Raw genomic sequence first — 17,392 nt, forward strand, 5'->3', positions numbered from 1 at the left:
TCACCGTTTATGATTTATGACCGGAGCATATATTATCTCCGGATTGGGACCACTTTGATACTATCTGAATATGGAGTAAAGATATTTTTTTGACATGACTGATACTGTACTTTGATTGCTAAATACATTACATTTCTTGAGTCTCCATATCACGATACTACCTAAATGTCTCACCTCAAATGAGTTAAAATCCGGCAAGCTGTGAGGTATCCGTGACCGGAATCTTGTAGATATGACTTGACGCCTGATACTCAAGGAAATTATTAAACATCTGATCAAACTGACTGCAGATACCTACCGTTTGACTTAAGACAGGATCATTTCCTAACTCCCATGACTGACTGATCGAATAAAAATTAAAGGACACTCACAAGTTAATTACTCGTATCCTGATCATAAACATCTACAGGCTGCAACCACTGGAATTTGCATTTTGAATATGACCTGTAGTCATATTTTTAAGTAGCCTACACAAAAAAGTAACTTCTTGTGTGGAGGTGGAAAGTAGAAGACGGGAGGCAGCCAAGTCGGTTGCTAATGATAGCTGCTTGCATTAGCCTCAGTGACCCGAGTGGAGCTTGTTGAGAACAGCAGTTCTTCAAGCAAAGACTGAGAACAGCGGGCCGATAGGGTGTCCAGGAAGGGGCTACCAGTAGTGGTGGATCAGCCGGTTGTGTCGACTACCAGAGGATCCGGTAGTTGGGGGGCAGAGGTCTGAAGCCAGCGTTGACAGGTGCCGACGACAGGTAGGCTATGTGAACGCTCAAAAGAAGCTATAAAAAGAAGCTATGAAGTGAGATTTAACCTTCACAATTAAACTGAGGTTAAATCATAAGACACAAGAGATGGAGGGATAGGTCAAAAAAATACTGCAAGAATCAAAAGTAGTCGAAACTTAGGCTTAGCTGGAGAAGCGGCGAACAAACACGCCAGCGAGCCTCTCCGACCCTGACAAAATAGAGTTGAACCTGCAACCAGTGTCACCAGTACTGTGACACCTGCTCTATCAGCTGGGCTAAACCAGCACCTCTTTTTGTCTTTTTTTGACAGTAAATTCTAACACTTGAAAATAAACAATCCTGCACACTACTCTTGCTAACTAGTCACACTTGACAAAGGTTCAGAGGGACCCAAACGATTTTTTTTTCTAGTAAATTGATGATGCTTAGCAAGAGTAGTGTGCTGGATTTTTTCTTTTCAAGTGGCAGTTTGTTTTCCTGTGCACAAGTACTTCATGAAATAGTCAGATGTGCAAACACCTCTTTAAAGACTCTAAATTCTAAGACAATCGATTTTTGTTTTAAATGTAGCTTATGCCACGGTCCCCCCTGCCCTCCCATTTTTTAAGCTCATGTCTTACACTTTCCCTCCAAACCAAAGTTTAACCATATGATTTACAGTGCTTTGAAAGTTTGTTTCTTTTGTCTCTTTTGACAGTAAACCCCAGCTAGAAGATGTTTGTTTTATTTCAAATGTTCCCGGATTTTCCCTTCCTGCCTGTATTTTAAATTACTTAATGGCTTGCTCTGTCCCTCTAAAGAAATGTGGTCAAGTATAGACGCCAGGCAATTAAAAGTTTGTAAGGACACTTTTGATTGGGCAAAACTTGTGATGGTCTAGTTTGAAGTTGGTCTCACTAACTGCTGCCCCCTAGATGCTTTGCTTTGTTCTGCTCTTCCCCCCCGGGTGCTTGTTAGGTGAGGTCAACAGACTGGTCAGAGACTGTGGGTTGTGCTGAATAAGCCGAGAGACGCTTTGTTGTTCAGATTAGATGATACCAAACCCTTTTCCCATGTGGAAAGATGTTTGTGAGTTTTCTTTGTTCAGAAAGAGAAGAGAGGGGGATTTAGTTGAGGAACTTCACTCTTCATAAAGCATCTCATAAAACACACACACACAGCACAGCTTTACTGCCTAAAGTTTTTTTTAATAATACAAGGGCGGCACTTTGGACAGGAAGTGCATCTTTTGTCCACCTGTGAAACAGTCGAGGTGGCGTGGCAACATTTTTAATGCCTCAAAGTATGTGTGTGTGTGTGTGTGTGTGTGTGTGTGTGTGTGTGTGTGTGTGTGTGTGTGTGTGTGTGTGTGTGTGTGTGTGTGTGTGTGTGTGTGTGTGTGTGTAGAAGCCTGTCTGCCTCTCTGTGTGTGCTGTGAACATTTGTTTATCTCAACATATGGCTGTCAAGTCCAAGGCTTAATATTAAATCTCTATATCATTTGCCCACTGCCATATTTATTAGTGTTACAGCATTGTGTGATTCCACCTGATATTCATTTTAGCATAGCCTTAGTGGTTTGTCTTTAATGGCGTGAGAGAAAGTGAGAGAAACAAAAAGATAGTCCGGCTGCTACAGTACATGTGGCATTAGTGTTGTGTGTATTAGTGATTTACATAAAAATACAATACAGTGTTAAAAATAGTGTGGGGGGAATTCCAAATTAGAATTGGAAAATGGAAAAGAAACCTATACTAAAAATAATAAATGAACATAGAAGTGATTCATTAATGATAAATAAATCTGAACAGTCCTAACTTTCCCAATATTTGTTACCTAACTGTTTTAAATGTGATCTGTCTTTTCTCAATACAAAGCCAATTTTTCCGAATGATAAAACAACCAAACAAAAGCACACACTACAATAAAAATTAAATTGGTAACACTTTATATTAATGTGCTTGTAACAACCATTAATTAATAGGTAATAAACCACTTATAAGAAGTTATAAGAAGATTCTAGATAAATCAGTTTTCGCTAAGAAACAATCACTATGTTTAGATTGTGTGTCTATCATGATGATTAGTTAATATACAAAAACTAATCCAGAGTTCACAAGGAAAAAAGCAAATGTATGCACTGTGATTATTCACCTCTAAAGCTCTACCTGTGCACTATCTGACAGGCAGCATCACAGGGGAGAGGAAAGTTACAGCAATAGACTGCATGGTGACATGAGGACAGAGGACTGATGTCTTGGCTCAGACATATGTGGGGGGCCCTGCGTCCAAAGGAAACAGCAACACGATGCCTGCGGTTGCTCTGTTTGTAAGTGCTTTTGTGTTCATCGATGATGGGCTGTGGAATGGTGATGGGATAGATAGGTTTAGTAAGTCTATGGGTACACTCTTCCTATACTTCATTGTCTGTGGTCTTTTCTTTTTCTTTTCCTATCATTGAATAAGTTGAAAAAAAGTAGAGAACGTAATGTATGTTTTAAGGTTGTTGTTTTTTTGTTATTCTTGCCTTTCTTTCTCTGTTGAAGGCCACAGTTCTTTAAACAATGATAAATAATTGCAGCAACTGACTCTGACCAAAATTTAACTGACGCGTAAAAGCCCAATGGTGTTTCTATAACCACCTTAATAGAATCAGAATCACTTCCACAAACACTTTTCAAACTGTCTTGTTGTTGCATATAATTCCTCACCGAGATTTGCCGAGCTATGTGTGCCAAAGTCTGTTATGTGGCACCAGGCATCTATCGGACATGGCTTCAGCATGCATTTTGAAGTTGCTTTTTTTTGGTTCCCAGCTTAACTTCCTTTAAAAACAAATAAATCATGTCGGCTGTATGCTATGTTAACAATTGTAAACCACCAGGTTACGGGAGAGATTTAGTATAGTGTGATCTCCCTCTCGTCTCTGCCTCGTTCTTGCACCTGGATTTTAATCAAGCACCAGTTTTTAATGTAAATAAGATTGTTTTCTGAAAGCCCAACCTGCGAAGCATATCAAACAACTGAAACCCACTCTCTAGATGTAAAACAGAAGAGGCCCTAGGATGGAACTTTGGGGAACTCCACAGTATTTTTTGTCTGTTCAGATGTGAAGAAACCTACAGAAGACACAAAGTAGGTCCTGTTCTCCTTTGCCAGAAAGTCGCACTCGCTTATACAGTAGAAGACTATTTTCCTTCTGTATGATTTTGGGAGGTGCAGTTGTGTGTAGGAAAGTCTAGTTATACATGCTTCCATGAAGTAATGTGCTGATTTGATCATCATGTGACTTTGTATGTTTTAAGGTTGTTGTTTTTTTGTTATTCTTGCCTTTCTTTCTCTGTTGAAGGGCACAGTTCTTTGAACAATGATAAATAATTGCAGAAACTGACTCTGACCAAAATTTAACTGATGCGTAAAAGCCCAATGGTGTTTCTATAACCACCTTTATAGAATCAGAATCACTTCCACAAACACTTTTCAAACTGTCTTGTTGTTGCATATAATTCCTCACCAAGATTTGCCGAGCTATGTGTGCCAAAGTCTGTTATGTGGCACCAGGCATCTATCGGACATGGCTTCAGCATGCATTTTGAAGTTGCTTTTTTTTAGTTCCCAGCTTAACTTCCTTTAAAAACAAATAAATCATGTCGGCTGTATGCTATGTTAACAATTGTAAACCACCAGGTTACAGGAGAGATTTATTATAGTCTGATCTCCCTCTCGTCTCTGCCTCGTTCTTGCACCTGGATTTTAATCAAGCACCAGTTTGTAATGTAAATAAGATTGTTTTCTGAAAGCCCAACCTGCGGAGCATGTCAAACAACTGAAACCCACTCTCTAGATGTAAAACAGAAGAGGCCCTAGGATGGAACTTATCCACAGTATTTTTTGTCTGTTCAGATGTGAAGAAACCTACAGAAGACACAAAGTAGGTCCTGTTCTCCTTTGCCAGAAAGTCCCACTCGCTTATACGGTAGAAGACTATTTTCCTTATGTATGATTTTGGGAGGTGCAGTTGTGTGTAGGAAAGTCTAGTTATACATGCTTCCATGAAGTAATGTGCTGATTTGATCATCATGTGACTGACTTTTTTTTTTTTTTTATCTCAATATTTTGAGAGCAAAGCAACTCTCTCACCACCTCTCATTTTCTGCCTATTTGTCCTCCTTCTTCAGCTGGACCTTACACTTTCTATCTCCATTTTTCCACTGCTTATTCCCTCTGTGCCATTTGCTTTAATATCCAGGAAGTGTGTACTGTGCTATTGAAGCTAGATGAGATAAATGCATGGATTGCCATGAGGTCACTAGCAGAGCTTGCTTTGTCTCTCTCTCCCCCCCCACCTAGTTTTGTTTTTCATTTCCCTCCTTCCCATTGTATGCTTCATGTGTTCAGCTGTCCAACATTTTTTGAAGATGGATTAGAGTGCAAGAATAAACCTTGCTGCGTAAGCATCCAGTGTCCCCGTTCTTGGACCGTGCTGCTGTTCAGCTAAAAAAGAAAACCCCCTCAGAAGCCAAGACAGATGCTTAATATTAAGATGCTTTGCGGCAACTTTTATGCACTTTTTAAATCCCTTTTTTATTATATCAGAAAGAGAATGCAGGTGAAAATTATCCATATTTAGTTAGCTCCATAAGAAGCTAAATGTGTATAGTGTCATGATTTGGTTTTATATTTTGTTGATTTTCTTGTTTTATTTTGTCTTATTCATCCCTTGTGTTTCCTAGTTTACTCTTTAGTGTTTCCTGTATTATTTTGTAATTTTGTATCCTTGTGTCTCTCTATGTTCTAGTGTGTATGACATTCTTAAGTTCTCTGTCCCCACGTCCGAATTTGAAAGTACCTACACAACATGTCAGTAGTCAGTAGACAGTAGCTACTATCTGTGCTGTATACTTTTGGTACCTACTGTTCAGTAGTAGCGCACAGTAGGCACATATTTGTTCCTACTTCGTCTGATTCATTCAGTATGGAAGTGCCGTCAAATTGCGTTTCCCGAACTGGCCGCATCCATCCTCGTTTCTTGTTTTTTTTTGTTTAGCCTTATTGAAGAAGAGTAATGCACATACACAGTCAGGTAAACAAAAACAGTATAACAATGTTAATCAAGTAAAAAACAGATTAAATAATAAAATAACATACAGTACATACAGGAAAGTACAGAAGACAGTATTACGCAGAATATAAAGTAAAATAAACAAATAAAGACGCATACATAAATATATGGAAATCATTATTTAAATAGAGGTCTCGGGGGGGGAAAGGTTTTATAATAATGCATACATTTGTTAATTTTTTTTGTTAATTAAAAGTAGCAATTTCAGTAGGGACTTTAACTCTAGATTAAATATTGATTCAATTAATCCATGCTCATTTTTATTAGAGCTGGGGATTGTCCACAACCTCACAATTTGATTCGATTTCGATTCTTTGGGTTACGATTCGATATTGATCAATATGCTTCGATATCGATTCAATATTACACATGTGAGAGAAATACCGAGATTACTACTCACAGTACCTTCTTATATTTGTTAAATAATTATATGTTTATATTTGTTTAAAACAAACCAACTCAAAAATGTATTTTATTATTGCATTATTTAATACCAAAAAAACATTGTAGTACAGTATGATCTAAAGTGCAAAATTGTGCCTGACTTTCACAGCACCCACAGTGGAGAGGGGGTCATTACAACGGAAAAAAAATAAACAATCTCAGGATTTCCCTAAATAGATGTTGAATTTGGAAAATAATTGCAATGCATTGATGAATCGATAGTTTTAACCAGCCCTAGTTTTTATATTTGGGGGTGCACGTGAAGTGACGTTTTACATTTAATTTCACACAGCATTGTGGGTGGTAAAATAAAATTAATTTCCTGAAAGGATGCATCCAATCCATACTGCATAAAACCTGAAAGTTAGTATCCATGCTGAAATGTTCAGTATACTGAGGTGGACCCAAAAAATGTGTACTGAATGACCACAAGACTTCAGTCTACTCCCTCCTGAAAAGTATGCACTAAATACTGAACTGTGGCTATTCGGGAAGCCTGTGTGTCATTAGTGTTCCCCGATTTATGTTGTAGTTCTTGTTGTGTTTCTAGTCTTGTATTTCTCTCTGCCTGTGTGTTTTCCCTCCAGTCTGTGTCAGTTGTCCCACCTGTGTTTGATTACCCCATGTCTATTTAGTCTGTGTTCCTTCCCTCTTGTTAGTTTGTCTGACCAATTTCTCCTTGCGATTCCTCATGGCTCCCATAATTCTTTTTAGTTGGACTTTGAGACGCAAGCCTTGTTTTTGACTAACTTTTGGTTAAATATTTTTGTTCAGCTCTGCACTTAGATCCTCTACTTTGTTTTTTCCTCAAAACATGACATGATTTATTTTCCTTTTGGGCTTCATTCTTTTTTTCTTTGTGTCCTCAATAAAAAAAGCTACTGACGTCTAATAATTTAATCGAAATGATCATCACCATAAATTATTTCATGATCACTGGGCAGAGTTACTCCTAACACTACTTACAGGACTTTTATCCTCGGAATCACCAATTATGCATCTATTAGATACTTTTATGCTATTTGAACTAATGAATCTGAAATGTTTAAATAGAGCGGAAGGGGAAATGCAAGCATAACAAGGTTAAAGCTCATGTGAGGAACTTTCAATTTGTGTTGCTTTTGGTACCCTCTTTTGTACGCTGCTTTTGTCCTGTTCTTGTGTAAGTAGTGGTTTCATATAAAAATCTGATCTAGCTTTTTTAAAACAGTCAAATGTGCTGCATCTCTCAAAACATGTTTATGCAGTGTTTTAGGTGTAACCTTTATGTTAAAGGCTGAAGCTCATTGCAATACAAAAGTTGAGTTGAAGCATGGGAATCAAGGCAGCGAGAATGATTCCACTTTAAGGTTTTTATTAGCACAGGTTTTTTCCTCAATTTGTCAAGTGGTTTTTCCTGTTTCGGAGACAAAATATAACAATTATTGATTTGCCTCATTAACAAAATAATGTTCAATAATTCTCAACAGGCTCAGTAAACAGGATGTATCAATTAAACAATAAATCAAGTCTGCTTATATGCATCACAAACAAACATAATCACTAAACTCATTTATTCAAACAATAACTCACATGTGGATGTACTCGGCAAAGAAAGGTGGAACAGGTCTTGTCCTTTGGAGAGCAAACTGAGCAATGAGCTCTCCTGGGAGACCTGATTTGGGGATCTGATTCACCTGTGACTGGTTGCTGCAGCCAGCACAGGTGATTATTGTTGCTCTTAATTGAGCTCAGGGAATCAAGGCAGACATGACATGTCAACATGCAGCATGCAGTTACTCATGCTGTCTGACATTTACGCTGCAACAGTAACTTTAGACCTTAAAATTACTAAAAAGAAATAAACAATCTTGAAAGGGATGGTAAGAGGTACCGATGGGACTAAAGAGATTTTTACAAATTGGAAATCGTTTTATCTCATTAGTCAGACTAATGGTTCTTAATTTCTCTCCATCCCCTCCTTTCTCTCTAGGATGAAAATGCGGCGGCACCGAGTGTTCTTGCTGTGCACAGTAGGCCTGTGTGTCATCTCCTTCCTGCACTACTACAAGGCCCTCCACTACGTTTCCCTGCTGCGCGAGCTCTCAGCCCCGTACCCCAACATCAAGTCTTTCATCATGGTCACCGGCTTCTTCTGGAGGGAGAAGGGTGTGTCTACAACCCCACTCAGCCCTGCCTCCCCTGAAGAGGCCCCTCCTCTACCCGGTCTCCATCAACCGGACACCAAAGCTAGAGCTGTGGCAGGTGCTGTAGGAGGAGGAGGAGGAGGAGGCGGGGAAGGGATGGGTCTTGGGATGGGGGGAGTGGTGGCTGGAGGTCCTGGAATTGTTGGAAGCGCAAGGCTTGAGATGAGGTTAAGGCAGGAGCCAGCACCCCCTCATCCTTGGGAGAAACCCGAGGAGAACCAGCGAGGAGACACTCCCAATGAGGTAAGAAATGTAACATAAGGAGTACCTACACTTTAACAAACAGAAATCTTTTTTTCTAAAAGTCAGCAGGTGGAGACTCCATTGGTTGCAAAAAAGAAGTTATACTGTAATACAATTGTTAGACAAACAAGTCTGTTGAGGCAGGACTTTTGCGCTTCTGTTATGCCTTGTTTTTAATATAAAATGCATGGTTGCAGAATGGTTGAATGAAGTTGTTTTCTGCTGAGTGGCAATGGAGATCATAACAGAGGCATAACATCACACCATTACTGTACACTAGGCTTGCTTGACGCAAATATGTATTGTGGTGAGGGGTTGTAGTGCACAGCACGCGCCAGCAGGGGTCAGCTCCTATGTAGACCCCCTTTACCGTGGCCTGTATGACTGCAGAGCTGATAGCACTGCTGGAAAGGTAACCGGCTATTATCAGAGTGGAGGAGGGAGACTTTTTCACATCATTTCTTTCTCATGAGTTCATAATCATGCATTTACAGAAAACATGGGTATATTGTACCGTAAATAAACCTTGTTGAGTGCGCTTTTCATTGAAAGAGTCCTATATTAAAGTTAAAGAGTGACCAGCGGAGTCTGGCAATGCGACTCGCAAGCTAGTGGGTCTGCTTCACAACAACTTTCACTGCAGGCTGAGCTCAACTACCGAACTGTAGCTAGTAGGAGTGCAAACTCCCAAAGTGAAAACAAATGGAACTAACAGAGTGACAAAACTGCACAGAAACTGCATGTTGTTGACAGTACTGAATACAATAGAAATTGTCACGCAGGAAGTGTAAAGTGTCCAGGGTGTCAAAGTGCAATATGCAAATTGGAATGTGTGGTGTGTGTAGTCACAGCTCTGTTTTGTTTAGTTCTGTTTATGTTTTTAACTGAGGAGAGTGGAATTAACAGTCCGGACAGCCTGAGGAAATAAGCTCTTCCTGAGTCTTTCTGTGTTCGCCTTGATGTGTCGAAGGCGCCTGCCAGAGGGTAGCCATGTAAACAGTCCGTTACCTGGGTGGTGGGGATCACTCATGATCCTGTTTGCCCTGGCTGTGCTCCTCCTTGTGAAGATGTCCTGGAGGGTGGGGAGTGTTGTACCCATGGTACACTCTGCTGACTTCAGCACCCTCTACAGGGCTCTTCAGTCATGTACAGTGCTGTTCACGTACCACTGGGTGATGTTTCCAGTCAGCACACTCTCCACCGCTCCGGAATAAAAAGTCTTCAGGACCTTCACAGAGACTTTGAATTTCCTCAGCTGTCTGAGGTGATAGAGGCCTCGCCCTCTTCACCTGACTGTTAAATCCTCAGAGATGTGCACCCCCAGGTACTTGAAGCTGCACACCCTGTCCACCAGTGTCCCATAAATTCTTAGTGGGATGTAATCCCTCTGCTGTCCTGAAGTCCACAATCAGCTCCTTGGTTTTGCTGACGTTCAGGAGCAGGTTGTTGTCCTGGCACCACTGTGACAGGTTTCCAACCTCCCCTGTATACATCTGCTCATCAATGTTGCTGATGCAACCAACAACCATCTGCAAATTTCACGATGATGTTGGAGCTGCTTGTGGCCACACAGTCATGTGTGTACAGGGTGAAGAGTAGGGGGCTGAGGACACAGCCCTGTGGTGCTCCGGTGTTGAGGGTGCAGGGGCTGGAGGTGTGTCTGCCCACTTTGACCACCTGGGATCTGTTCGTCAGGAAGTTCAGGATCCAAGCACACAGGGAGGGGTTAAGTCTGAGGTTGATCAGCTTGGAATGGAGGTTGGAGGGGACTATGGTGTTGAAAGCTGAACTAAAATCAATGAACAGCAGTCTCACATAGTCCCCCTTCCTTCTGTCCAGATGGGTGAGGGTGGTGCGCATTACCTGGGAGATAGCATCATCTGTGGATCTGTTCAGTCTGTATGCGAACTGAAGTGGATCCAGAGCAAGGAGCAGATTTGCATTTGGATGAGTCTCTCAAAGCACTTCATCACTTCTGAGGTGAGTGCTACTGGGCGATAATCATTAAGGCAAGCTGGAGAGGCATTCTTCGGTACAGGGACAATAATGGCTTTTTTCAGGCATGTGGGTACCACAGACTGACTCAGGGAGAGGTTGAAGATGGTGGTAAACACTGGAGCTAACAGGTTGGCACAGGACTTAAGCACTCTGCCAGAAATACCATCTGGCCCGGCAGCCTTCCTGGTGTTTACCTTTTTCAGTGTCCTCCTCACGTCGTGCTTTTACACAGTGAGCGGGTGCGAGTGTGCCGCTCCGGCCTCGGAGATCCTGCTGGCTGCATCAATTGGCATGCTAACGTTAGCGGTGCTAGCACTGGAACTGTGATTCCACTTTGTCCCTGTACCTCCGCTTGGCGTCTTTCACTGCTCGTCTCAGTCTGTAAGATGCCGCTTTGTATTCCTCTGTCCTGCCGGTGGGAAGTGACAAGTTGTATGAAGCGGTCCGTTCGTTCACAGCGGTGCGTTTTGGTGCCGGCACAGCACGTCATGCAGGTCTGATAAAGTTGTGTCCGTGTCCGCTTGTGGTGGAATGTAAACAGATGTAACGATGACGAAGTGAATTCCCGGGGGAGGTGAAATGGACGGTACAGGATAGTTAGGTGCTCCAGATATGGCGAGCAGGAGTGGGAGAGAGTTTTAATGTTCTGTGGGTTACACCAGCTGTTGTTGGTCATAAAACAAACCCCTCCACCCTTTGACTTGACCAGATTCCTCCGTCCTGTCCTTGCGAAACACAGAGAATGAGTCCGATGGTATGATGGCTTGATCCGGCACCACAGGAGATAGCCATGTTTCCGTCAGGCAGATGATGTTACAGTCCCTCATGTCCCGTTGGTATTTTACCCGACCCCTCAGATAATCCATCTTGTTATCCAGGGACTGGACGTTGGCAAGAAGAATGCTTGGCAGGGGTGGGTGGTGGGCCTGAGTTCTTAGCCTGTTTCGGACACCACCTCGTCTTCCGCGGTGCTTTTTCCTCCTCCAGGCATTGTTCCCGTCCTGTGTTGTGTTGCGCAGGAGTTCGACCGGCAACCATCGTTGAAACAGCTGGAAACTGTGTTTGTGACCATCTTGATCTTTATGTCCAAAAGCGTATTTCGGTCAGAAGTTAACTTTGCTGAAAGAGCTGATGTACAAAAGTTCACAAAAACAACATAAATTTTAAAAAAAAACATAGCCTCAGCAGAGCAATCCCTAATTGATGTAAAAGCAAAATAGAAAATGACATTAATTTGTGAGAACAGGAAAGTTAGCTAAAGCAAAACATAGGTCCGCAACAAGGTTATGAACTGTGAATGCTATAGCTGCAACAACTGAAGATTTTTTTTTTTTTTTTCAAATACCGTCATATGCCAGATACCGCGGTAAAATGGTAAGACGGTATGGTATTATGAAAAAAATGATACCACCCAAGCCTACTGTGCACATCAAAGCCTACAGGATAGTAAAGCTCTGTGATTATATATGAAAAGCCTGTGCTGTTGGTTTACAAGTTAGATTATTTTTGCTCTGTCAATGCTGAAAGGCTGTGTATAATTATATACTTGGACAGACCCCAACCCTAACCCAGGTTTTTTTCTATACAATAGAAACTATTATGCCTCCTTTTTAACACGTTTTTCAATTTATTTAGACTTAATAACTTCACTTCACACGAAACAAGCCATCTGATGCCTCAAGGATTAATAAAATTAATAAAATTGTTTAAAAATACACAGTACGAAAATGTGGCATTCAATACAGGATTATCCAGCTGTATCAGACTGATATACCCTCAAACCTACAAATTCTACACAACTCCCAAAAGAGCTCAGGCATGTTGAAGTTGTTAAACTAGAAATAATCGGCCTCTCTGGCTTAGATCATGTCTCAGTTTTACGAGATCCTGAAAAGGTCTTAATGAGTAAAGCGTACATGATTTTTTAAAAAACATTTCAAATGATTTTTGTAAATTTCCCCCATCATGGATATAATTTGAAAAGAAAAGATGAATATTATTGATATGATCGTCCTTTTTTAATCACTGTCATCGCTGTTTTATCAAGCTGTGCCTTATTGTTTTAATATTCTTCCATTAATGTTCATGTCTCTTTGGAGACAGAGGAAACTGCTCTGTAATTACTCTTCAGATGTCATATGGCGGTCTTATATCTCCAATCAGCACTGACCTGTAATTCTTACGAAGTGAATGCTATCTTCCTGACGTTGTGATGATAATTATCCTACAGTTAATGCACTAGTATCAGTCTACTTGCCCTAATTCAACATTACTTTAATGTTTTCCACATGGTTACAGTAACACTTTACATTAGTGTAATTTGTAACTGAACTAGCAATCTTTGAGTTTTTTCCAATGACAAGAGATTCAATTTCTAATGATTAAGTCTGTTAGTTTTCCCTCATAGACCCACATTTCAGGCTGTTTTTTGTTGTCGAATTCATTTAATCCATTAGAATAAAATAAACATGTTGGAGGCTTTTATTTGAAATCCCCTTCTCTCTACTTTTTCTCTATTTCCAGGAAATGACTGAAGACCGTTTGAAACCCCGGCACCCCAGCAACCCAGCTCAGCCTGCCAAGCCTGAGCTTCCAGAGGTCCCATTTGCGGGACAAGAACATCGAGTGGTGTTAAACAGAGATCAATTTCCAGAACCCTTAGAAGCTTTGGGAGACCTCCACACCCGCACTTACCATCTCAAAGATGACAAAACCTCATACTTTGTTCGAACCAAAGCTGGAGCCCTTTGCTTCAGGCAGGGAACGGAGGTGGCTACCCCAAAGGAGTACTCTGGGAAGGCAGGGGGGACTTTGGCTAATCGAGCTGTGGAAGGTGCTCGAGCAGGGCAGCGGAAACCTCTGGAGGTTCAGCAGCAGCCCTCCCTGGCTCCAAAAGCAAAGGCCAGGGCCAGAGGCAACGGGAAACGACTGGTAAAATGTGTGTGTCGGCCGGGATGGCATGGACCTTACTGTGGGGTTCCCACTATGGTGTACCACTCTAATCTGCCCACTAAGGAGCGGCTGACACCAAGAGAGACCCCACGAAGGGTGATTAACGCCATCAACGTTAATCACGAGTTTGACCTGCTACATGTACGCTTTCACGAGCTCGCCCAAGCTGTTGATCTGTTCCTTGTTTGTGAATCAAACTTTACTGCCTATGGAGAGAAACGGCCACTAAGGTAAGACCCTTTTGGAGGATTATGTAAGTTATACACTGAGGTCAAGGTCTATTTCAGCAAGCTGTGTAATCTTTAACTGAGTTGCTCTGTGGCCATCAGCAGATAACAATGTGCCTGAAAGTACAGCATTGTACAAATAGGCCATAATGCTCAGCAAACTTTAAACTATATTAAATAGGTTAAAGAGTATCATACCAGGATTACACTTTCAGCACAGCACAGTCATGATAGTAATATATTATAGACCTCTGGGTATGTCATCATCAAGTCTTAATATAGATAGGCTAGTGTATTTGAGGTAACTGACAGAGCCCCTTATATTCTCTCTTAATATTCACATTAAAAAATGTATTGTTGCACAAAATCCTACTTTTTGAGAAGATGTGACGCTGTGTTCAACGGTGTGTTCAATGGTTAATGTTTACATCTCTCAAGTCTTTGTTTTTACTGCCATTTTACATGCTTATTGAGTATCAGCATGGTGAAAAGAAATTATAGTCGGTTCCTTTGGCAACTGCATGAAATGCCTTGGGGCAATTTTACAGTAGATAATGACAAGAGAAACATGATTGACTCTGCGTGCAGCCTTGGAGGAAGAGATTGGTGTGTTTAATCATAGAATTTGACACAGCATGAAGAGACAATGTTCAGTTAACAATCTCTTTCGCTATGCAATTCAATAGGTTAATAGAGTTGTCACTCCAGTCAGTTTGGCATATGGACAGTGCTTTTTTTTTTTTGCTAAAAGGTGTGATTTGTCAAACAAGGACTTTTGTTGTCAATGCTCTTTATCTTACATGCACTCTACACTCTTGATTTTTTTGTTTTACTCTTCATGAAGGTTTCTGTTCTATTCTCTACTGTATGAAAGCCCTGAACGTGTTTATCTTGCACTTCTTTGCAGTGAACATCAAGCCTCGAATACATATTTCTAAAGTCACTTCATAGTAGTAATAACAAAGTACATTGAACTTAGTCAGGCAATTTGGCCACGTTTCTGAAATGAGAATTAGCATTTAAACACACAGCAAAGACTAAAGCTGTAAGCCAATCAGCATGTAAACCCTAGCTCTCAATAAAAGTAAGTGGTTGTAGTCTTTAATCGAGTTATTAAAAAAGTGAAAATAAAGTTGAAAGATTGTAGAGATGTTTTAAAGAAAGCGTTCACACATCCAACTATTTCATAAAGTCAGTACATTGGAAGTAAAACTAAAGCCTTGAAACAAAAGAAGGAGGATATCCGATGGTTGAAGGTACAGTAAGGACAAGGATAAAAGATAAAAGCCAAGTGCTCTTGAAGAAGATTAACAATTAAACTTGAAGAAGGAAACCCATCAGGCTATCTTCAGGCACACGTGCTTGGAGACGATACAGTTAAAATGGATTTCAAATAAAAGGTAATATATCAATATAATTCAAAGACGAGCAGGAGGAAAACACCAACTGGTTTTGACCACACAGGGTCTTCTACAAAGACACCAGCCTATATTTACATTTAATGAACTTGGAGACTAACCAAAAAAGGCTATGATCTAAGTTCTATAAAGAAAAAAAGGAAAAAAGGGTATTATTTAGGAGAAATACGTCCATTGGTCGTCCATTCTCTCAGTATTAATAGCTGAATCAAGTGTCTTTTCCATAGTCCTCGTTGCTGCATTGTGTTCTGAATAATGTCCATTTTACCACTTGTCTTCTATCATACTTCTTGCAATCTCAAGCCATGTGTCAGTTTTTCCATTTTGAAGATTTCCTCTACTGTCTCTATTTGGTCCTACATTGGTCCTGGGCAGAGCAGTCTTCTCAACCCCACTTCGTTGTTTAGATTTTTTTTTCAGATTTCAGCAGTAGGTTTTACCAAATACCCTTTTTCAAACAATTCCTTCAAATGAATACAAATTACACAGATAGAATATCATGAAGCTAAATGTAAATGGGTTATGATATCCAAGTGTCTCTTGCATGAAATTGTTTACAATATTCCAAAATATTACATTTTTTCAGCATCATCCTGTATGTATGTGAATTACCTATGCTAGGACTCAACATTTTCTCCTGCATGTTAGACTCTTGTTGAAATACTTTCTTCTGACCTTGGGTGTAATTTAAAAAAAAAAAAGGATCATGTTTTTCTGAGAAATTCCCCTCCAAGCCGTGAATTGGTGAATGTTTGATGTGTTTTCCTCGTCATATCAGTCATCATCTGTTGTATCAAACTCTTGCATTAATTTTGCTTTCATATATTATACAGTGATTCCTTGTGCAATATGATTAGAAGTTGGTTTACACCATTCGCTCCTTGGCAGGGTCGTCTGTGATTTGGTTCTTATAGTAATCTCTCAGTTGTACATACTTATAGATATCATGCTTATCCAAATCAAATTTTGGAAACTATCCAAAACCCTATCCTTCTCTAAAGTATACCATGCTGTGATTCCCTCTGTAACCAATTATTTTAATCCTGTATCACAGCAAGACATTTGAAAATACTATCAAAGGATACCAACTTCAGCACATTAGTTTTTTTTCTTTAACTGAAAAATGTAATTGGGTCTACGATGTTATTTATTTCCTTTGCTTCTTTATCCCCAATAATGCTCTGAATTTCATATTCTCCAAACTTTTTTCCCATTTTCTTCAATTTTGCACTGTATTCGGGTTTGAACGGACAAGAAATATACCTTAAAGAGCCCATATTATGCCCTTTTTGGGGTTTGTATATTTAATCTATGTACCTACTTTTGGACGTTCACAATAGCTAAAGTCCGAAAAAAGTGTCTGTTTTCATGTACTGCTCCTCCTTGCTCCCTCTCTGCTCTGAGTCCGTCATGAAGAAGCCGCGTTTCCGCGGACTTTGAATTTTTGCACACAGATGTGCCTGAACATGCACAGGACACTTGGAAAACACACTAAAGGGCATATAAAACCAGAAAAAGCATAATATGGGACCTTTAACTTAGACTCATGAAAATATTTTTTTAGGTTTTGAGACACCCATCTGTCTTAGTACAATCAAATAATGTCCATCATAGGGGCAGGGTGAGACTCAGCTTAGAGTCCAGTTTAGATACTCTATTGGATATGACTCCAAGTTTGAAGAGTACCATTTATGAAAATAAATTATACCATGTCTGTCATTTCCCCAGTTTCCTCAGGCTACTCCTCAATGGTACGTACGACTACATACGTCACAAGATCCTGTATGTTTTCCTCGACCACTTCCCAGAGGGTGGTCGGCAGGATGGCTGGATCGCTGACGACTACTTGCGTACCTTCCTGACACACAATGGCATGTCTAGGGTGGTGGGCGTAAGAACAGATGATGTCTTTGTCATTAACGATGCTGATGAAATCCCTGCTCACGAGGGCCTTATTTTTCTCAAGCTGTTTGATGGCTGGACAGAGCCGTTCGCCATCCATATGCGCAAGGTACCGGTGATTAATTAAATCAAAGTATGGTTGTTCAAACTTTTTCACAGGAGAATGTTGGATAGATGTGAA

The 17,392-nt window shown here is 40.5% G+C and overlaps 1 protein-coding gene across 2 annotated transcripts in view; it reads left to right on the top strand.

Moving 5' to 3' along the window:
* Nucleotides 1-17,392, top strand: part of mgat3b (beta-1,4-mannosyl-glycoprotein 4-beta-N-acetylglucosaminyltransferase b) — an 82,024-nt gene that overhangs the window by 51,437 nt on the left and 13,195 nt on the right. Inside the window, exons 1-4 of one of the 2 annotated variants that reach the window (XM_065955522.1) lie at nucleotides 1,034-3,048; nucleotides 8,258-8,714; nucleotides 13,236-13,894; nucleotides 17,038-17,320. In XM_065955522.1, coding sequence (XP_065811594.1) covers nucleotides 2,972-3,048; nucleotides 8,258-8,714; nucleotides 13,236-13,894; nucleotides 17,038-17,320 — 1,476 coding nt within the window. In that variant the 5' untranslated portion in view covers nucleotides 1,034-2,971. Of the gene's footprint in view, nucleotides 1-1,033; nucleotides 3,049-8,257; nucleotides 8,715-13,235; nucleotides 13,895-17,037; nucleotides 17,321-17,392 lie in introns of those variants that run through there. The other variant, XM_065955524.1, reaches the window with a different exon arrangement.

The sequence above is a fragment of the Labrus bergylta genome, chromosome 1 (assembly GCF_963930695.1).
Source record: "Labrus bergylta chromosome 1, fLabBer1.1, whole genome shotgun sequence".
Classification (NCBI taxonomy): Eukaryota; Metazoa; Chordata; class Actinopteri; order Labriformes; family Labridae; genus Labrus; species Labrus bergylta.